Raw genomic sequence first — 23,967 nt, 5'->3', positions numbered from 1 at the left:
AGGCTGGATCCATATGGGTTAATTGTTTTTTTTCATTTCTTAAATGTAATTTCATGACTGTTTATGTTCTTTGAGGGCAGATTTCTCTGGAGCCAAAAAGCCCAGTTTCACGGGACCAAAATCATTTGAAGCCAACTCAAAAGTTCTTCAATATGATACTGGTCATATGTAAATGGGTCAGTTGGTTCCGAAGATATAGATGGTTGGTCAAAGGGGGGTAGGGAGAAGGGAGTGGTTGTCTCTCCCCCTCACACCAGAAAATGCAGGGACTAGGCTGGTGTATAAGGGGTCAGCCTGGGAATGTCCCTGCATGATCCTGGGATCATATTCCCGGGTAAATCCCTGCATTTTCTGTTGTGAAAGGGGTATTATTTCAAACAGCCGTGACCTGTAGTGCTATGAATACAGACAGGCCGCCCCCTGCTCTCAACCCAGCTGTCAATGACTGTCACCCCTGCAGCTTTAGCTCCAATTCTTCTCCCCGCTTTCACCTCAGCCCGCCCCCCCTTTAATCATGTAGTGCCGGCGCCCGGCGTGCTCTCCCGACAACAACAGCATGCACAATATTTCAAATGTCCTCTCGGCTAGAGGGGACACCAGGAGGGGAGTGGGAGTGTGCTTTGCGCTCTGCTCCTCTCTCCATAGAAGCAGCTGCACCGCTCTCCATCTCTCCGTGCAGCAGCAGCGAAGGCTCATATAAAAGTTTACAGTAAGTGGCACTTTTGGGGGCATTGCTTAAGGGACGCTACAAGTGGCGGTATGTGGGGGCATTACGCATGTGTGGCTTAATGTGTAAGGGGCATTACGGTGTGCAGTATCATGTGTAAGGGGCATTATGTGTGCAGCATCATGTTTAAGGGGCATTATGTGTGCAGCATCATGTGTAATGGGTACGATGGTGCGCGGCATCATGTGTAATGGGTTCTATGGTGTGCGGCATCATGTGTAATGGGTACTATGGTGTGCGGCATCATGTGTAATGGGTACTATGGTGTGCGGCATCATGTGTAATGGGTACTATGGTGCCATCAAGCAAGAACCCCCTAGCAATGAGCACTTATGTGGCAAATATGTAATGGGCATTACGGTTTGTTATATAGTATGTAATGGGCATCATGATGTGTGGCACAATGTGTAATTGGCATTATGGTGTGTGGCCTTATGTGTAATTGACATTACGGCGTGTGGCTTTATGTGTAATGGGTATTACGGAGTTTGCTAAAATGTGTAATGGGCATTGCTGTGTATGGTCTAAAGTGTAATACTACACCCCTTTTTGTGATGCCACGCCTCCTTCCCATGAGGCCACGCCCCCTTTTTGCCGGCTACACCTCTCAAAGGTCACCCTACTATTATGTCTAGATCTGGGACCACCCATTACCATAATTCTAGATTGCCTATGGCGAGGGGATGCAGTATCCTATAATGGTGTCCATGTTGAAATGTGGCTATAGACACAAAAAAACACGAAAAAACTCATGTCAACTTTTTCACATGTCAATTGTTTGATCATGTCGACCTAATGCACATCAACCCTTTTCCTGTGTTGACCTTTTGCTTGTCGATCCTATGCTTGTTGACCTAATGATCCACACCCCAGCCATTTTCCTCATCGCACGTCACTACAGTCAAGTGTAACTGCATGGTGCAACATGCAAGTTTTGTGTTGTTGTGATGTTTTTGTGGCCCACAAAGCAGTAAGCAGTGGTTATAAAGATATCTACTCTACATTCCATTAACTCACTTTAATAAGCCACAAACTAAGAGCTTATATTTACTCTTCCTCAAATACCTGCATGCACTGTGGCACCTAGTTAATGATACTATGCACTTACAAATGAAAGTGACTAATTCAGCCCCATTCAGAGGGCTACGAATTTGAAGTCCTTCCGATTATCGACTGACTGTGCATGTGTGGTACGCTGTGAGCATACGCAGGGTCCCCTTGAGAATGGGCTATGTGAAGGCTAGCCTTTGCTGGGCAAACACAAGTTGATTGACAGGCTCCGGGCATTTGGGGGGGACAAGGGGGACACACACGACACCTGCATTTTCCGGGAGTGCCCCGAAAAAATGCAGGCGTTGTCTGACAGTTGGTCTTCGCAGCCGCTTAGTCCGTCTAGACAGCGAGCAGGGGGGGAATATTTGATGGTGAATATTTCTGAATGGATTTGATTAATTTCAAGATTTCATTGTTGGACTGGAAATTAGCCATTCCATTAATTACCACTGGATTATTTGTGCTACACAGCTTGTCCAGTGCCAAGCATCAGCATTTTGGGAGAAGTATGGCAAGTGACTTGGTACCAGGGCATGGAAGAGTTAACATTTTTCTCTTTCACTTTCTTTCCCTGATGTGCGCATGTTCTGAATGTGGGTGTAACCATATTGCTCATCTGATCTGTTTACTGCTGGCAGAACAGGAAACAGTAAGCTTTTGTTTAGATATTTCTTCTTAACATAGTACACTACTTTAATTTGTCTTTCCATATGTTGCTGCTTTAAAGAACAATGTTTAATTGCTAGAAGAAGCCGTGTTCCTGGAGAATTAATGTTTGGAAAAGAACAGTGTCACATTACAGAAAAAGCTTATCTCATTTTGTGGTGGGACAGCTAGAGAGCGCTGCTTATCATATGCCATTTTAAGCCTACAATGTATCTGACAAGTCACAATTTGCTGTGGTAGAGCTGAGAAAAGGACAGTCCATTGTACATGGTGTATTTTCTGCAGTGGTTATGGTGTATTTTCTGCAGTGCATAGCTGTTAATCTGGTACATTATCATGCAAGGACTAGCAGTATGTACTTGATGCTTGATCTATATTTATAATGGGCCCCAGACCATGCACTCTGTGATGGTTATCCATGCCTCTGTGGTGACTGGCCACAAGCCTAAACATGGGGTCCTCACCACTGCATTCCCCCGGTATGCCCTTCATGCCCCAGTCCAACATTGTCTTTGCGTATGATCAGTTGACACCCACAAATGGCCAGTATATGGATAAAGATATATCCGCGATCTCCCTGACATAGCCGCAATCTCCCTGACTCTCTGACATAACCACAATCTCCCTGACATAGCCGCGATCTCCCTGACTCTGACACAGCCGCGATCTTCTGGGGAGATCTCCCGGCGATCTCCCTGACATATCTGCGATCTCCCCGATGGTGTGCTGCTGTGGTGAGTATTTTGCAGCACATTTTTTGTTAGTGTGACAAAGGTTACATACTCATTTGTGTGCCTGGGAAATGCTAACAAATGTGCACATTTCCCACTTGAAGGAACAGATTTTGAGTCACATGTAGGTCTGTATGCAGGCTAGCAGGTTTAGCAATCTGCACATACAGACGGAGCGCCCTTCATTCTTGCAGTAGATTCGCCAGCCGTCAGAATAGGATGCACGTAAATGAGACGCGCTTGCGTCCCCTTACTACGGAGCTGCTCGCTAGTCCCCGCCGCCTGATACCACTTCCCCGCTCTCCCCCTAACCCTGCCCGTCTCCCTGAAGTGGAGATGGGCAGGGTTTGCGTCCCCCGCCGCCAAGAAACTGGGACATGCGTCCGTGTAGGACGCTCGCTCGTCCCATTCAGCTGGAGCGCCGGCTCGCCAGCGGGGGCTATCTGTTGAGCCCCAGCGCTGGCTGAGAGGCGCTCCATCTGTATGCTGTCGAAAACATGGGTATCTCTATGTATATTCAAGTTCTTCTTAGATATTTGTCTTTATCCATATACTGGCCATTTGGGGGTGTCAACTGATCATACGCAAAGACAATGTTGGACTGGGGCATGAAGGGCATACCGGGGGAATGCAGTGGTGAGGACCCCATGTTTAAGGTTGTGGCCAGTCACCACAGAGGCATGGATAACCATCACAGAGTGCATGGTCTGGGGCCCATTATAAATATAGATCAAGTACATACTGCTATTCCATGCATGATAATGTACCAGATTAACAGCTATGCACTGCAGAAAATACACCATAACCATGTACTGTATAATTTAAACTAAAGTGACAAGGATCACATAGACCAGGTAAAACTCAAATATGAGGTTTTAGTCTCCAGCAGTCAGGTCATGCACATGTTATAACAGCTGTTCACAGAAGGTTACTGTTATGAGTCCCAGAGGACTGCAAGAATAATAATAATACCTGCTGGAGGAACAGACAATTGAGGCAGGACAGATGTGAAATCACTGTATTGTCAGGATCAGAAACCAGATAAAGGTACAAGGCTTCAGGTATTAGCAAACAGGTACAGTTATAAAGACTTCCAAATACAGAGAAGACAAGATTTCTGACAGGCAAGGCTAAGAAGACTACAAATGGCCCTGCCCATTGGATTGCCAAGCATTTCTGATCCACAGTAGAGTAATTGCATTCCCTGGGCAGCAATTTCCAGCTAAGACAGAGGATTGGCTTCTCCTCCCCATGAACCTTTTGGGAAAGAACTACCCATAACCCTGTCCCATAGGTATCCATCTGTAATATAAACTGCTTCTTGAAATCAGGAGCCTGTAAAACAGGCTCTGCACTCAAGGCTTGCCTTAAATCATCCCATGAAGCCTCTGCTAGCTTGGACCGACCATATTATTTTCTGTTTCTTCATACACTCAGTTAGTGGTGCTACATTAGTGGCAAAATCACAAATATTTAATTTTGGTTTAGGTCATTTGAGCACTTCTTCTACTTTGTTAGGTTGGGGCTTACCCTGCCCTCTGCCTGCAAAATAACCCAAATACTTTGCCTCTAGTATCACAATGGCACATTTCTCTGTGTTGCCTGTGAAACCTTGCTTCCTTAGAGACTGTAACATTGCCCCCACTTTCAGAAGGTGTGACTCTCTTTTAGAACTAAAAATGACAATATCATCTAAATATGCCTCTGCATGCAGACCAATGTCACAAGCAATAGCTTGGTCACAGAAGGTGTGAGAGCAAACCATTGCGAAACGTACGTCGGGACTGCCGGGTCACGTGGTGCACTGACGTGACCAGTATCCATTAGGCGAGGAGGATGCAGGAGACGCAGCCGATAGCATAGGACAGACGGTCCTCACATCAGGGTTTCATTGCAGCACATGGCAAACGCTGCATAGGTAACCACTGGACTTGTCCAGTGGATCTCTGTATCCATCAAGCATAACAGGTACTTTTAGTTTTTTGCCTCACAGCTTTTTTGCAGGTTGCAGCTATCCAATAGCAACTTGCAAGTCACACCCCCTACCCCCACTGCTATTATAGGCTAACATAGTGTTATATTAGGAGCGAACATAGCTAACATAGGAGGCTATAAGAAATTTTTCTTCTTTTTCACTCCCACTGTGTATACAAAATGTTAGTCTTGACCCTGCATAAATCCTCTGTATAAATAGAATATTAGTATATATTAGCTTTGATTGCATATTTGCCTTAGATCAAATTTATTGCTATTAATTTCTATTCTATTTTGCAGTCTGTTTGGAGACCAAAGTGGTTCTTCCTAAGTAAAAGTGAACTATGATTTGAACCCCATATAATATTACCTACTGTATAACTTGGTGTATATATAACAGGAGAAATTAGGATCACACCACTTATACACTGATAATAAACCAACTATCAGACAGATAAACTATGTATAGTCCTGCGCCACGAGAAGCCAACAAATTATGACCAGACTTGATTATAATACACCACCTTATCCTCTCAATTGCAGCTGCTCTATTTGGGGACGGCTCAATGTCCCAAACGGAGAGAAACTAGAAAGAAGAATAGAGCTGCGCAATATCAATGACACAATAATCTGAAAACATCACATATAACATATATAATATAAAAAGAAAACAAAGCACAACTGGTTGTGACTTCAGGAAGTTTTATAAATTATAAACATGCCTATGATGGGCATATATTAGTAATAAAAAACAGCATGCACTGTAACTGTAATTGGTTAGTGGGTGGATAGAATCCATTAATTCATAACAACTTGTTAGTGGGCTGCCTGTGTCACGTGTGTGAGTGTGACAACGTTAGTAGTTAGTATTAAAAAGATATGCAGGTTTAATATTATTAACTTCGGTTAGCAGAGATGGTATGTACTTGTAGATTTAAATGTCCAACTTTGTGTCTGGTCAGACATGTAACAGAGGTACCTTATGGATGTCACCGTCTTCTCAGGTCTCCCAGTCGCTGGGAGGGGGGCAGGTGGCAGAGGTGCGGGGGCAGGCGTCGGGAATGACGCGGCGGCTGGGAGGTGCGTCAGGTATGACGTGTGAGGCTGCTATAGGGCCACGGGCGAGCGTCTTCGGGTGCTGTTGATGCCACGCTGCGGCCTGCGCAGCGTGACCTATGACCGAATCACGCTGCGCAGGCCACACACCGGGTCGGGAACAGCCAGGCAGTGTCTGAGCGGCTGCTTAGACGGTGCCCGGTATTAGACTGTGCATGCGCAGTCTATCCCGAAATCCCAGGATTGGACTATCGAATCCCGGGATTGAAATCCCGGACATTTTGTGGCCAAATCCCGGGATCCCGCCGATCCCAATCCCGGGATTGGCCACCCTACTACTGACTAACTCAGGGGTGTACCACTGACATTCAATATAATGGGCACAATGCCAAATTATACTTCGAAATGTGCACAATGATAAATATACCTTGAAATAAAGTTCATGTTAGTTATCACAGACTTAGACAATTACCTTATCTACATACTCTGAGTGGGACTACACCACTGACCAGTGCGGTAACGCTCTCAAAAATCCCCACTTTCCCCTTTTTTCCCTGTTCTTCTACAAACCTAATAATTAACAGGTCGCACTGCCTCTATGAGCTCATATTGGCTTCACCACTGGACATTTATTTTACTTTCAGTGGTGGGTATGAGAACCAATACCCTATCATATGGTTTGAAGAACCGGTTAAATGCAGTAATGTCATAACTATGTTTCTGCTGCTACTGAGGCCTGCTCATGTACTCATCCAGACGTGGCTCAAAGTACCTTAAATAGTCATACAGTTGGGCCACCAAATTAACAATGTTAGGCTCTTGGGGTGACTGTTGATTCCAACATTCTTTTACCTGATCTAAAATGTGCCTGGGTTGTCTACCTTATAGAAATTCAAAGTGGCTGAACCCTGTAGAGACTTGGGGTATGTCTGCAAACATTAGTTAGGGCAGGAGTAGGTCCCTATCATGCTTTTCTTGAGACACCAGGATTTTTATCATTTGCTTAAGGGTTCGGTTAACACGATCAACCAGGACATCTGTCAGTGGGTGCTAAACTGAAGTAGTAACTCGATCAACTCCTAAATAGACAACAACGATTTTTATTTGTTTTGAGACAAAAGGGGTACCTTGGTCCATCAGAACCTCTTTTTGTATTGCCAACTGGGTCCATAAGCTAGAAATTCTCTTGCAATTCTGCTAGACTTCATATTATGTAGTGGTATGGCCTCAAGCCAATTTCTTTACTGGCCCTATCAAGTTCATCCCAATTCACTCAAAAGGCACAGAGATGATAGGCAAGAGAACAAAGGGGGCACTAAATTCTGCCTGGGGTGCTGTCTTGTGACACACTGGACATTCTTGACAATATTAATTTACTGCTGCATGAATGCCAGGCCAAAAGAACCTTAACTGTATGCTGAAGAGTTTTCTCAACCCCACAAAGGAGTGTGAACCTCCCTCATTATCATCTGGTCGTGTTTCTGGGGAAACAACTAGTCCATCCTTTTACCATGTAAATAAGCAACATGGTACAATAAGTAAGACCTGGTCAGCCCTGGGAGGAACAAGTAGAGATGGTTGTCAATGCACTGCTAGTATCAACTAAGGCCCAGACCTCTCGGCCTTCAATTTGTACCATCAGATGAACAAGTTAGTTTCCACTGGGGAACTGTACTGTCTTTGTGTATATGGAAGGACTCACCACACACAAAACACAGGAGGTGGGTTATGAGATTTGACCGCGGGTACCTGGGTTCTGGTCTTGAGTACTAGCTGCAACCGTTCATTGGCTTTATTCAGTTTCCCAAGAGTCAGGTACCTCTCAATTACCACCTGCAATGCCTCAAAGGTGTAAAATCAGCCTGTAGGGCCTATTGTATTCCAACTGGGTCTACTATATACCCATATACAGATGGAGCCCCTCTCAACTTTGTTCCTTAGGTCGTGGCTCACCATGGCTAGTCATGGCTATCCTATTGTTCTCAGCAGCAATACAATACATAGAACAATACAGTAGGGGATTAGCAGAGTAATCCTATTACTCATTTAATCCTATTAAAGGGCTAGATGAGGAGAGCTCCATCTGTAGCATGAGCAAGCGCACACATTACCAACACTGTGCAGTGTTTTTATCTGGCTGCAACCAGGCTATGCTAATTAAGGATAACTTTACCAATTGAACCCTAGGAGGCTCAAATGTGTTCTGCCATCAATCGTGGAACTCCTGGGCTTTGTAATTTGAATGTAGTGTCTGGAACCTGATCCTTAGAGGAATATGGGGCACATTAGAGTTTCCCACAGTACCTTTATGGGCCAGTTCGACCCTGCGCACAAAAGGAAAACATCTTGTTAAGAGTTGTGGGTGTTGCTTTAGGGGCTTATGGAATTTTTTCTTTTGGTAGTTAGATATTTGATATTCAAGTTTAAGGCTCCAATGCTCTGCAAGATTTGTATACATAATGGTAGGTAACTAAATGCTCTATTTTATTATTCTTATCTTACTTTACGTTTAAGGCAGGCAACATGTGGGATGACCCGAATGGCGCCTTCGGGTCTGACTATATATGTGTATCTGCTTTATGGAGCTATTATGTACCCGTTTGATATTCAAAGCTTGTTTAGCTATATCCGAACATTTATCATTGTTATGCTAAATCCTGTCCGATTTGCAGTGTATGCTCTGGCTCTAATTACCTATGTACACGTTGTGGGTGTTGCCAGAGTTAATCTTTGCAATAGGCATGCCCCCAATAGGCATGCCCCATGACTATTGCATCTAGCTGGGGTAGGAGTGAGGGCTGAATGGGGCTGAAAATGTACAAGCACATACACTAAGACGGGGAGCAGCTGTGACCAGTGCTGTGTGGATGGGACTGGAGCCATATGAGCAAATATACTCATTACACTATCAACCACAATGTTAATGTGGCCCTGATGCCTGTGTTAGTTGATGGGAAAAGTGAATATGATGCATTTGCATTATCATTCCATTTAGAATTCATCTGTAATCTAAATGGGGCAGCATTTAAATCAAAATGTGACTCAGAATCAAATGCATTCAGCTATGTAATAACACTCTGAACTATTCTATGGAATGTATTGTGTTCTATCTCTACTACAATTTTATTTTTGTCTGTTATACTTGAAAGAGAGCATTACAAGTTCCAAGGGCCTGATTCTGAGTAGTATGCAAACCTAAAGGTTTGTGTAATTCACCTCTGGTGGATGGACTGTGTACTGTTTGTGCAGAATGGATTTTGCATTGTTGTTCGGAGTACACCCAACCTGCAGCATGACTGACATGGAGCAGATATTTGGGGGATGGAGCAGGGGCAGCAAAGGGGACCGGTCTACAAATGAGCTTTGGTCAGGGTCTGATTCCTTCCAATGCCTATTTTCTGGTCCCAGTAAAGTTAAAACACCACCCACCCTACAAGATGCTCAATGTTTTTGCAGTGATCTGAAGCTGTGTCTTAGGATGCAGCAGCGGATCACAGAAGCCTTCATGAGGTGACACAGAACTCTTCCTGCAACATTACTATATTTACCCACATCAGCTGTGTCCAAACATGCAGTTCCTGTGTGTGCTGCGTCCATCTCTGAATCAGACCCTTACATAATGATTCGCACTAAATAAGCCCATGTTATACTGTAAACCCATATGTTGTTTTCCTTTTCCCAACACAGCAGGTCAATACCTATTGGCTCCACGTTTAATGACGCTATATGCTGGTATGTCGCTGTTCCTCAAAAAATCATTATCGGAGGAAGAATTTAATGACAACTTTAACAGTGTGGAATGGGGGCACAGAACTTTGGTATGCTTTGGCGTGGAGGACCAGACACTGCTGTGGAAACTTTGGGGTTATGCATACAACAATCCACAAGTTGAACATGCCGAGTTAATTGTTTTACATGAACTCTCCAAATTTGTGGAATCAAATCATTCAAAAAAGGATTTACAGTATAAAGTCATCTTATATACAAGCTACAGCCCCTGTCTACCATGCTCTGAAAAAATTAACATGTTTCTCAATAAATTCAAAGGCAAAATTAACATGAATTTAAACATTTCCAAACTGTATAAATTTCATGATTACAGTAATAAAAGAGCTTTACAAATTCTGAAAAACTGTGGAGTGCAAATTGAAATGATGGATCTGGCGGAATATGAAAAGTGTTTCTATCTGTTTGTAAATCCAGCAGAAAAATTCCAACCTTGTGAAGAGTTAGACATTCAAAGTCAGCAAAATAAGCTTGAACTTGAGGATCTGTGGAGTGAGGTACAGTATTACATGGCAATAAGAAATTAACTCTTCAGCACACAGCAGGAACCAACTAGTCTAAACAGAATAGTCTATATTCCCATAGAAATAGTAATTGCCAAAGTGAGCAACATAAAAGTGAATATGTTCCCCTAAATCAGTCTAAAGGTGCCCATACACGCTCCGATGTGGGCATCCGTTTTGTGCTTAAATAGCACGCATCGCATGCCTTGTGCATGCAATGCAATGCGATGAAAAGCATGTACAAAAAGTATGTCCAGCACATAATTTTTGTACTGTATGATGAGATGCCACGGGAGCACGCATCTCAAAGTACAAAATGGACACCGCCGTATCGGAGCGTGTATGGGCACCCTCAGTCTGATTATTTTAATAAAAAAAGAAGGAATACAGAAAACTCTAGTTACAGTATTTATTCAATGGTTCCCAAACTGTTTTGAATCAAAGGTGTTGAAGATGTTTAAAGACGTAAGGAGGAGCATGGATGAGCAAAGCTTGAAATAAATATAACAATCTCGGTAATAGGTTAACTTTAATGGCATTGACATAGCCTGCAATGAATTTTATTAAACCTATGTTTAGGTCTGGGGACACTTGTAGATTAGTTTATCTGTACAATAAGTAAAATGCCACTCTACATTGATAAAATATATGAATTAATTTGTAAATTACCCCCACAGTTGATCTACCCAGGGCTGCTATCTAAACCTGTAGGCCACTGTACAAAGGAAACAGATAGCAGAATTCAATAATAACAATGGAGACCTATTGATTGGTTAAGCAGCCTGGGAGCCAAAATTCCTAATTTAAAAATACAGCTGACTTCCCATCTCAATAGACAGAGAGAACTGTTTCCACCTTACATATTAGCTGGCTCATGATCAGTGTTCCCTCTAAGCTGTGCGCGTGCACACAACTCGCCGAGCATGCGCACAGACATTACAACAGAGTGCACAAAGCAGCAGTGGTCAACTTTTTGCAGTTGTGGACTAAATTAATGTGTGTTTCACCCATTAACTACATCATGTGCTGTGTTTTGAATGTTTAATATCATTTTGAAGAAAAGTTAACACAAATGCTGAACGTAATTTTCCAGTTATATATAGAAATAAAAATTTCCTTCCAAAGTTGCATAGCCAAAATCTTTTTGCCGCACACAGCCTTCGTAAAATTAGACAGAACTTTGTGATGATCAATGATCATGTAGCTTAAGGTAGACAACCTATGCCTCCCCATCACAGTTAGATGCCAACTCTAAATGAACTCAATGCTTTCAGAAATCTGGGCAGTAATGGAGGAAATTACATAACCTTCATTTTAAATTCATACTCAGTTCTAGGAACTTCAAACAACCTTAAGGTGACCCTACATCTACAGATCGATAGTCAGATTGGGCTGGTTGGAACGAAAACCTGGTAATATCTGAATGACAGTTTTTGACAGTTTTCCAGCATTTCCAAGAAAATGGTCAACTGTCATTTGCGCTCATCTATTACCAGGATTTTGTTCCAACCAGCCCAATCTGACAATCGATCTGTAGATGTATGGCCAGCTTTAATTCAAATGTCTTATGTCCTCCCAATTTTACAACCCTCCATGACTCTCTAATACTCTCAACTTGTACTCCACCATAAATTCCTGCATTCTTTCTCTCTCTGCTCTTGACTTCACCAGCCCCTATAAAACCAAAATTTACTCCATTCATAATGCTGTCTCATCCACCAGCCATCCCCACCCATTGCTACCCTCCCACACTTACCTACACACCCGTTTCTGCCTTCTACCTCATCACAGGGGCTGAGTATGCATCTCAGCCTCCATTCACTTGCCTCATGACCCTACATCTTCTTCATTTATCTGCTCTCATTTATCAGCTCTCTCTTGATGCTTGCTCCTACCTCACCAAACCTGTCCCTATCTTCTGGCTCAGTCAGCTCATTCAAACACTCCCTAGTCATGTGCTTAAGAAATACTCACTTGACTTTAATTATTTCTGTAACTCACCATATTTGTCTCTTTCTCTATACTTTCAAGCTCCTTGAGAAGAATGGTTATCGCTTATTCCTTTCCACAATCACTTCTCAATCTTCAATCTGGCTTCAATCTTGACATAATTGATCATCCTTTCCTCTTCCATACTCTCTACTCCATCGGCTGCTTTACCTCCTACTTCAATAACTTCTGAATGCCCCACCAATGTTTAAATGCCAAAGCCAGAACAATGTTTAAATGACAGTCTATCTGAATGTTGTTGTTCATCATATGCATTCCTCTATGGCCACACTCTATCCATCTTCTAATGCTTACTTACAGCTAAATAGTGTGCCATGTTACAAAGCACATCATCTTAAACTGTGTCCATGAACATGACAATGCATTTGGTGTACTCCAAAGGCCTCCACAGTCATTAGATCACAATAAAATAGAGCACCTTTGATATGTGGCAGTGCAGGTGTTTTGTTGCATAAATGTTCAGCCAACAAATCAGTGCAACAAAGAATTTGGGCAGCAAACGTGGTTCTTACAAAGTACTACAGAAGTGTTTCTAATACAGTGGCCATTGAGTATCAGAGATGGAGTTTATTCAGGGAAAAATTTTGTTGCAGCAGGAGATACTTCCTTAAAGACAAGTAATGTTAGTAAAGGCCCCTGAATGTGTTGAACCAGTTCAGGTGACTATTTGCCTTTTGACTACAAGCATACAGCCATTTTAACCACACACCTAATGTGTAATGACAAAAATTCTTCTCATCTTTCAGGAATTTGATGACTACATTTTCACAACAAATAAAGAAACTTCAAGTAAGCTGGTTCTTATAATGTGTTATATATAAGTTTTTAGAAATAGATCACAACTAATTATTTAAATGTTATCGAATGTAAGCTTGAAGCAGGGCCCTCCTTCCTCCAAGTATGTCTGTTTTACCCAGTTTGTGCTTTCAGTGTTGTCAACATTTGTGAAGTGCAACGGAAGTGTAAAGTGTAAATAAATTAAATAAATAAAAAAATAAAATGTAGGTAGCTGATCATTAATAAATAACCTGATTTAGGTGTGTTGGTCAGAAAAACACATACAATGAAGCAAAGTGCCTGCCAAAACTGATCACTGAAGGTGGTTCTCTTTTTTTTTCTCAACACTGTTTATTTAATGAACAAATGGTTTTTATGAGGTCTTGCGCTCAGTAGGTTTAAATATAACAATATGCAAATGAAGCTGGACGTGATTGCAGGTGAATACAAGCACACTTTTATTGCTGCAGTGGGGAACAGAGTAAATCATGTGTCTTTAAACGCATGTAATAGACAATGTCCAGTGTATGCAGATCAATAAGCAAGTGCTGTGGTGCACAAAATAATGAGCCTGTGGCTCAAGTCTCTGGTGGGTGGGTAGCGGGATGAAAGCACAAGTGGTGGAGAAAGGCAGTCTGGAATGGGGGGGGGGAGGGAAAGTCTGAGTGGCACAGGACTGGTGGTGCGGGGGGCTGGCGTCCCGTCCCAACCGCAGTACACCTCTGACCTGTGTTTGCCGGACTGTGTCCTCCTCTGGTCCCACGTCGCGATCACCTTTCGATGCGCACCTCAGTCGTGCAGCCCGCCGGGCTCCACAGATTGTGTATGGGGTGAGACTTCCGGGTACCGTTATCGCGAGATCCCGGGACCGGTGCCTCAGTCCCTACACGCTCCGTGCGCTCTACTCCCAGCCGGGAGGAGACTTGGACTAGGTAGGATGTGGTGTCTCTCCAACGCGTTGCGACCCTTGAAGGGTCTTCTTCAGGGAGTAATGTTTGTGGAGTGGTCTGGACGTGGTTTTTAACTATTTGCCGGTGGGAGGCGCTGAATGTCCGGTGGCCATCTTTGTTGAGGGCAATTAGCCCATTCTTGTTTTGTGCAGTTAAACTCAGGGAACTGTGTGTTTTCAGGTATCAGAACTGCAAATATAACGGCTGGCAAACTTGTATGAAAGCGCAAAAGATTGTAACAGGCTGATAATTTAACTACTTAACGGTGGAAGGCGCTGAATGTCCGGTGGCCATCTTTGTTGAGGGCAAATATCCCATTCTCGCTTTATGTAATTAAGATAAGGGAACTGTGTGTTTTCAGGTAACAGAACTGCAAGTTTATGGCAGGCAAGCTTATATGAACTGGCGAAAGACTGTAACAGGCTGATAGTAATTAAGTTATCATAATCATCTATGTGATGAAATGTGCGTAATTCAATGTGTCCGGTATTTAAGGGATGGTAAATGTCCCTAGTGGTTTTAGTAATTGCTTATAGACCTAACCTCATTATCTGCATTTAGGCCCCTTGGTACCATGGATCTGAGTGTAAAGATCCACTTTAATTCTTCCTTATTGATGGTTTGGATGAAGTCGCCCCCTCGCCAGTTTTTGTGCACTAGTTTAATCCCTATGATAGATAGTCCTGTGGAGTTACTGTTATGCACGTCTTTAAAATGCTTTGAGAGGTTATGTGTTTCTGATCCTTTGTTAATATTTCTTATGTGTTCTGACGCTCTTATCTTTAATTTTCTGGTTGTTCTACCTACGTATTGCAGGCCACACGGGCAGGTGGCTAAGTATATGACTCCCGTGTGGTCGCAGGTGATGTGCTCTGAGATTTTGAACTCTTCTTTTGTTATGTGCGATCTGAATGAGTCTGTCTTCTTTGTTGTGTTTATGTGTGATTGTTTGCATAGTTTGCATCTACCACAGTAGTAGAAGCCTTTATTCTTGGTGTTTTTGTCTCTTGGTTTTATGTGGTTGTTGGTGAGTTGTTGTTTTAAGTCAGATGACTTTCTATAGATCACTCTGGGTTTGTCCGGCAGAATGTCGCCTAAGGTTTCATCTTCTAAAAGAATGTGCCAATGCTTTTTCATGATATTGTAAAAAAGTCTGTTATCTGTATTGTATTTGGTTATAAAAGTGAGTTTGAATTTGTCTGGGTCATTTATTGGTTGGTCTTTGTACCTAAGAAGGCTTTCTCTGTCTACTGTTTCTGCTCTGGTGTATGCCTCGTGTACTTTGGTGCTGTCATATCCTTTCTCTAGGAATTGTGTGCTCAGTTTGTCTGCTTGCGTCTGGAAGTCTTTTATGTCAGTGCAGTTGCGTCATACTCTTTGAAATTGGCTTATGGGGATGCTGGACAACCAGTTGGGATGATGTCCACTGGTGGAAAGAATGTAACTGTTAGTATCGACTGGTTTTTGGTATATTTTGGTTTTGATGTGATTGTCCTCAATGAATACAGTGATGTCCAGGAAGTTTACTTTAGTTTTACTATATTCTGTCGAAAAAATGAGGTTGTTTTGGTTGTGGTTGATATGGTCCATGAATGTTATGAGACTGCTCTCTGTACCTCTCCAGATGAATATGATGTCATCTATATACCTACGCCAGAGCACCAGATTCTCCCCTAGCTCGTGATTAGACCAGATGTTACTGTCTTCCCAACAACTCATAAAGAGGTTGGCGTAGCTAGGGGCGAATCTGGTGCCCATAGCGGTGCCTGTGATCTGTCTGTAATAAGTATCTCCAAACCAGAGGTAGTTATGTTCCAAAATGAATTTTATGCAATCTAGAATGAATTGTGTTTGATCAGTGGGTAGTGACGTGTCTTGTTTGAGATAATGTTGGACTGCTTCTATTCCCTGGTTGTGGTTAATGACTGAGTAGAGGGAAGTGATGTCACTGGTGCAGATCCAGAAGGAGTCTTGCCATTCTATGGTCTGGAGTGTCTTGATTATGTCTGTTGTGTCCTTTATGTATGCTTTCTGTGTTTTTACGTATGGCTGTAAAAATTTGTCTACGTATTGTGACATGTTTGATGTGAGGGATTGGATACCTGATACTATAGGTCGGCCGGGTGGATGTTCAGTGTTTTTGTGTATCTTAGGGAGGTAATAAAATACAGGGATGACAGGATCCTGGATCTGCACCAGTGACATCACTTCCCTCTACTCAGTCATTAACCACAACCAGGGAATAGAAGCAGTCCAACATTATCTCAAACAAGACACGTCACTACCCACTGATCAAACACAATTCATTCTAGATTGCATAAAATTCATTTTGGAACATAACTACCTCTGGTTTGGAGATACTTATTACAGACAGATCACAGGCACCGCTATGGGCACCAGATTCACCCCTAGCTACGCCAACCTCTTTATGAGTTGTTGGGAAGACAGTAACATCTGGTCTAATCACGAGCTAGGGGAGAATCTGGTGCTCTGGCGTAGGTATATAGATGACATCATATTCATCTGGAGAGGTACAGAGAGCAGTCTCATAACATTCATGGACCATATCAACCACAACCAAAACAACCTCATTTTTTCGACAGAATATAGTAAAACTAAAGTAAACTTCCTGGACATCACTGTATTCATTGAGGACAATCACATCAAAACCAAAATATACCAAAAACCAGTCGATACTAACAGTTACATTCTTTCCACCAGTGGACATCATCCCAACTGGTTGTCCAGCATCCCCATAAGCCAATTTCAAAGAGTACGACGCAACTGCACTGACATAAAAGACTTCCAGACGCAAGCAGACAAACTGAGCACACAATTCCTAGAGAAAGGATATGACAGCACCAAAGTACACGAGGCATACACCAGAGCAGAAACAGTAGACAGAGAAAGCCTTCTTAGGTACAAAGACCAACCAATAAATGACCCAGACAAATTCAAACTCACTTTTATAACCAAATACAATACAGATAACAGACTTTTTTACAATATCATGAAAAAGCATTGGCACATTCTTTTAGAAGATGAAACCTTAGGCGACATTCTGCCGGACAAACCCAGAGTGATCTATAGAAAGTCATCTGACTTAAAACAACAACTCACCAACAACCACATAAAACCAAGAGACAAAAACACCAAGAATAAAGGCTTCTACTACTGTGGTAGATGCAAACTATGCAAACAATCACACATAAACACAACAAAGAAGACAGACTCATTCAGATCGCACATAACAAAAGAAGAGTTCAAAATCTCAGAGCACATCACCTGCGACCACACGGGAGTCATATACTTAGCCACCTGCCCGTGTGGCCTGCAATACGTAGGTAGAACAACCAGAAAATTAAAGATAAGAGCGTCAGAACACATAAGAAATATTAACAAAGGATCAGAAACACATAACCTCTCAAAGCATTTTAAAGACGTGCATAACAGTAACTCCACAGGACTATCTATCATAGGGATTAAACTAGTGCACAAAAACTGGCGAGGGGGCGACTTCATCCAAACCATCAATAAGGAAGAATTAAAGTGGATCTTTACACTCAGATCCATGGTACCAAGGGGCCTAAATGCAGATAATGAGGTTAGGTCTATAAGCAATTACTAAAACCACTAGGGACATTTACCATCCCTTAAATACCGGACACATTGAATTACGCACATTTCATCACATAGATGATTATGATAACTTAATTACTATCAGCCTGTTACAGTCTTTCGCCAGTTCATATAAGCTTGCCTGCCATAAACTTGCAGTTCTGTTACCTGAAAACACACAGTTCCCTTATCTTAATTACATAAAGCGAGAATGGGATATTTGCCCTCAACAAAGATGGCCACCGGACATTCAGCGCCTTCCACCGTTAAGTAGTTAAATTATCAGCCTGTTGCAATCTTTTGCGCTTTCATACAAGTTTGCCAGCCGTTATATTTGCAGTTCTGATACCTGAAAACACACAGTTCCCTGAGTTTAACTGCACAAAACAAGAATGGGCTAATTGCCCTCAACAAAGATGGCCACCGGACATTCAGCGCCTCCCACCGGCAAATAGTTAAAAACCACGTCCAGACCACTCCACAAACATTACTCCCTGAAGAAGACCCTTCAAGGGTCGCAACGCGTTGGAGAGACACCACATCCTACCTAGTCCAAGTCTCCTCCCGGCTGGGAGTAGAGCGCACGGAGCGTGTAGGGACTGAGGCACCGGTGCCGGGATCTCGCGATAACGGTACCCGGAAGTCTCACCCCATACACAATCTGTGGAGCCCGGCGGGCTGCACGACTGAGGTGCGCATCGAAAGGTGATCGCGACGTGGGACCAGAGGAGGACACAGTCCGGCAAACACAGGTCAGAGGTGTACTGCGGTTGGGACGGGACGCCAGCCCCCCGCACCACCAGTCCTGTGCCACTCAGACTTTCCCTCCCCCCCCATTCCAGACTGCCTTTCTCCACCACTTGTGCTTTCATCCCGCTACCCACCCACCAGAGACTTGAGCCACAGGCTCATTATTTTGTGCACCACAGCACTTGCTTATTGATCTGCATACACTGGACATTGTCTATTACATGCGTTTAAAGACACATGATTTACTCTGTTCCCCACTGCAGCAATAAAAGTGTGCTTGTATTCACCTGCAATCACGTCCAGCTTCATTTGCATATTGTTATATTTAAACCTACTGAGCGCAAGACCTCATAAAAACCATTTGTTCATATTATCTATTAGAGGGCAGCCCCCCCTCTTTGAGGACCTGCAGCTTGTAAGTTATCACTCCCCCAATCGGGTTAGCGCCAACCAACCTTTTTCTGTTTACTGTTTATTTAATGAATCACATAGAAATGACAAACATTGACAGCTACAAGTCAGTGATATATCAGCTTACGGTACTTATGTAGTATCTGGGCGTCCGATTTTGTGATTGTATGCCTTACCTTAAGGCATACAATCAGATGCGATGCGATTCGATGCGATTTTGCATAGGATTCAATGTTAAGAAGGTCCTGTTCATTTCCCCACTATCCAAGTGGGCATAGAGTTGATCTTATATAGCGTGGCGAGCGCAGCGAGCCACCGAGCCTGAAGCGTGGCAAGCGAACGCATATTTCTTAAAAAGTATTCTGTGTCCGCTCGCCACGCTTCGGGCTCGGTGGCTCGCTACGCTCGCCACAGGTTTATATCCAACTCCATGCCCACTTGGATAGTGGGGAAAGGAAAAGGACCCCTTTTTCCCATTGAATTCTATGTTAAAATGGACTCAGACCATTTTAACATTGAATCCTATGGAAAAATCTTGACCATCGCATCGCATACGATTTGGTCGCATGCGATGCGATCTGATCCGATTTCTAAATCGGACGCCCAGATACTACATAAGTACCCAGCTTACTATAAAGTGAACAAAATTGTTTGCCTAAAAGAGAAAAGAAGACAGAGCCTCACAGTGGCAGTATGGCAGCCCACCTTAAGAACATCCCAGCTAGGTAATTAAAAAAAAACACAAAAGAAAAGTAACGGAAAAGCAGAAAGAGTAGTAGGAAAGTAAAAGAAGAAGGAATGAAAAAAAAAAAAGAGAAGGGGTGACCTCCACCCAGGATAGCACAAAAAAATGCTAGATATCAAAGTTATTAAAAAAATAATATTTTAAAGTGGATAGTGTTTCAGGAGCCAAATTGGGAAAGGGGGGGGGGGGGGGAAAGTATTTTGAGAGGTCAACCAAGAGGCCATGTTTTATTAAATGTTTTGAAGGAATTGCGTATAATAGCGGTTATGTACTCCATTTTATAAACATACCATATACGGGACATAATCGCCTGCATGGGGGCTGGGGAGGGCTTTTCCCAGTCAACAACAGAGAAGCAGAAAGTATATGGGATCAGAAGGAATAGTGATGTCAAATAGGCTAGAGAGTAGGGTGATAATTCCTCTCCAAGTATTGGTAATTTTCAGACAGGCATACACCAGATATGTAAAAATGTACCCTCCACTGTGCAACACCTCCAGCACCTATCTGAGGTATCAGGAAACATAGCTTTTAATCGGGAAAGCACATAATACCAACGAAATAGCAGTTTATATACATTTTCCTTTATCTTCACACATAGGCCTTTATTCAGATCTGATCACAGTACAAATGTGTTCTCAAAATGGGCAAAGCCAGGTGCACTCAAGTAGAACCCGAGACCTCCCCATGTATAAATAGTAAATATTAGTCATCTAGTGGATGATCGTTTCCAGCAGACATATTCAATGGAAGTTGGTTCTTACCAAATGCTTTAATTATAGAATAAACATGTGATAACATGTGATAATGTATGCAGATTAGTTTCTATTGGTTTTCTAACTTTTACTTTTCTATTATGCTCTAAACAATCAGCACATTTTAGGTCTGAGGAACAGTTTACTGGTCACAGCAACAAAGCTTATATGCTTGATATCACAACGCCAAAGAGGAATGAGCATGGGAAGGAAACACAGACAGAGACTCCAGTGAAGTTACATCCATTGAAAGAAAAAGAGCAGCAAAAAGGATTTAAGCGAAAGCTTTCATTTGACTAATTAAATTATTTTCCATTTATATTTACTATATCTACCTAATAAACAATGGCAGCTCCAGAGTTGGGACTGAAGCACATTTCAACATTAAAATAGGGGAGCCACTGATTGTTATCCCAAACTGACTCTAAGAAGTTGGTGTACAACACAAAGCACTCAATGGGTAACCTCTATACCAAAAAGGTTTTAAGTCACCATATAATAAATTGGATTAGATGGGTTCACAGATTCCTTTTGATTGTTCAATGGTCCGATTGGATGCATATCTGAAATGATAACCACTTCTTCTCACAATGAATGTGGTCAAGGTGGTAAAACAGGAAAAAGAATAGTGCAAATTATCTTCAATAAAAGATGAATTTAATACAAGTCCACACTTACAATATGTAGACGATAAAAGCAGCATAAAGATATGTCCCACAAGGCAAGCAGCAATAGTCAGGATGGAATATAGCAGGCTCAGTCACAGATCCAAATACCAGTCTGGCGCAGGATATTGAAACAGCATCTGAGGCACCGAGATGACCGGTGGTAGCCTTCCTTCTGGGGACAGTCCTAATAACACAGCGCGTTTCAGGAGATACTTCGTCAGGAATCTGTGAACCCATCTAATGAAATTTATTATATGGTGACTTAAAACCTTTTTTGGTATAGAGGTTACACATTGCATGCTTTGTGTTATACATCAACTTCTTGTTTCTTCAGTGTTCCTGTGGGTGTAATTTGGATGTTAACCCTTTGGTGTATGTATTTAGCTGCACAGTGTTTTTAATCGCGTACAATTATTATTACCATCTTTTCTGTGCTTAAAAAGAAATTAACACATCAATAATTCTATGTTTTTATTACACTGTTTTGTTAAATACTGTTATTATTGCTGCAGATTAGCTTGTTGCATAAGGTACTAGCCATGGCGTATGAGGCCTACCCTTTGCGCTAAGCAGCAGGTGTTTGTCAGAAGCAGCAATAATTTTTTTCAACTATGACTTGCATAAAAACATTAGAAAATGGCTGAAGATTCAGAACAGTGCTGGAAAAGTAATTTCTTATCGAAAATTGTTTTGATTTTACAAGTTTAAGAATGCAATGTTGACAGTACAGAGAGTGAGGACAGCCAGCTAGTCTCAACAATATGAGAAACCACCTGATAAGCAGGCCACACATGCGTAGGCCCCAATGCCACTGAATCTTTCCCTAGTAACAAGGAAGATGGGTGATGGGTGAATTATGACAGTCTGATTGAAAGCAAAGCTTGCCAATAAGACTCAATGCTTATGATTAATTAATTAATTGTGAGTAAGGTTTAAATATCAGAGCTAGAGAAGGAAGGGTTAGACAGTTGAGGAAGAACAAGCAAGCACAGGGGCTAAAGGTAACTATGAATGAGGTTTAAGGGCTGATCACTGTCCTTGATAGGTTTCCATTTTGATTTGATCTAGAATTATTGTTTAAGTATAAGCCAATTGATTTTATGTTTCTTGTGTTAGTCTGCATTTGCAAATACCTGTAATCAAGCTATGTTTTGAGTAAAGCATTGTCATTCATTTTTTACAAGTTTGTGTTGGCGTGCAATTATTTCAGTGTTTGCTGGTTAATTTAAAGGTTATAAAGTAATTTTATATAGTTCTGCGTTATCAGCTCACTGGCAGTTTGGGTCACTCCCCTATTTAAATTTTGGACTGTGTTGCAGCCCCACCTATGGAGCCGCCACTGCTTATAAACCAATGTTTTTAACTACTGTTCTCATTGATGGATGAAGGAATACAAATTGAGGCTAATCCCCAACATACAGACAGCAGCACTCATGCCTAGAAGAACTTCCTTATGTCATCATTTCTGAGAATGCCGGAAAATGTATGGATCTTGAAATAAAATATTGGAGCATATGTAATAGCGTTCTAGTTTGATGGAGGTTTGGGATGTCAGGTAAAAAAAAAAAAAAGTGAAAACCCATGTCGATCTTTTGACTGTCGACCCAATGCATATCGACCTCAGGTGTGTCGACCTAATGACCGTATACCAGATAGTCTTGTATACTTTATATTTAACATGATTCTACAGCATTTTCTTTCCTTTACTTTCTCTGAGCCATGTTCAGTATGGTGCACGGGATGATACCAAACTGCAGAGTAACTGCTGTTATCCATTTACTGGATTGTAGGCTGCATGACTGATTAGAAGACTGAAAACATGTGTGATGCCAATTCAGGAAAGCATTTAGGGCCAGATATAGGGCCTGATTCAGACCGGATCACTCACCTGCAAATTTGCAGATGACTGCGAGTAGTTAGCCATAGTCCAACAGAGTAAAATCCTGCCCTGTGCAAATCTGCCAGCGAATTGCGAAAATTTTGCTATCTAGTCTGTCGCACATCCATAAGCAATTCACTCACCATCAAATGATTTTCCGAGTATGTGCAAATGTAAGTCTGCCCCTTGCAAAACATTGACAGATACAGGCTGATCGAGGCCGTTGTTGACACAAACCCACAAAAATGTGCAAACAAGTTACTATTTATAGTAATGTATAAATGCATACGAAAGGTCTCTTTCACCAGAAATATATGGTTTATCAGCATCAGCCACAGTATAAGGTTACAAAACAAACATAAACAAATACAAATAAACTTTTCTATTGTTACTGCAACAAAGAGAGTTAAAAATGTAAAATACATTTTTTTATGGTTTTCCAAAAATGATGTCACTTTTTTTATACAATCACCCAATTTACAAAAAGACACAAAATCTTGTAGCTGTAAGTCCATAAACTAAAAAGCAGTAAAGTTTCAAAATTCTAAAAGGATCAATTGACCACCTTTGTTATAATAGGATCCGGATGATAGGTTTAGTGTCTAGGTCAACAGTCAATAGGCCAAAACAATGGTCCGAATGTAATAGGGTGTGCGAATCAGAAAGTGAGAGATTTTGGCTCTCATTCTAATTACCCAGCGTCCCCCGTGCAGACCGATGGTGAAGCTCTGTGCATACGCATATTGTCATATGCGCATGTGCAGGGCTTCTGTGCGAGCGACCTCGTCGACCTGCACATGGGAACACCCAGCGTTTCATGGGCGTTTCCATGCAAATGCTGGGAGTTCCCAATAAATGGAGGCATGATGCGGTGTGCCAGGGTTGAGCAGCTGACATGATGTCAGCCG

General features: G+C 42.2%; 1 protein-coding gene across 1 annotated transcript; it reads left to right on the top strand.

Moving 5' to 3' along the window:
- The first annotated feature begins 2,390 nt into the window (after positions 1 to 2,390).
- LOC146057485 (DNA dC->dU-editing enzyme APOBEC-3C-like) lies at positions 2,391 to 22,684 on the top strand. Its single transcript, XM_083168769.1, has 4 exons — positions 2,391 to 2,429; positions 9,895 to 10,490; positions 13,253 to 13,295; positions 20,631 to 22,684. The coding sequence occupies exons 2-4, from the start codon at positions 9,924 to 9,926 to the stop codon at positions 20,810 to 20,812; spliced, it is 792 nt and encodes a 263-aa protein (XP_083024895.1). The 5' UTR covers positions 2,391 to 2,429; positions 9,895 to 9,923; the 3' UTR covers positions 20,813 to 22,684.
- The last annotated feature ends 1,283 nt before the right edge of the window (positions 22,685 to 23,967 follow it).

This window comes from Crinia signifera, chromosome 2, assembly GCF_055691185.1.
Source record: "Crinia signifera chromosome 2, ASM5569118v1, whole genome shotgun sequence".
Classification (NCBI taxonomy): domain Eukaryota; kingdom Metazoa; phylum Chordata; class Amphibia; order Anura; family Myobatrachidae; genus Crinia; species Crinia signifera.
This window is presented reverse-complemented; position numbering and strand designations above follow the sequence as displayed.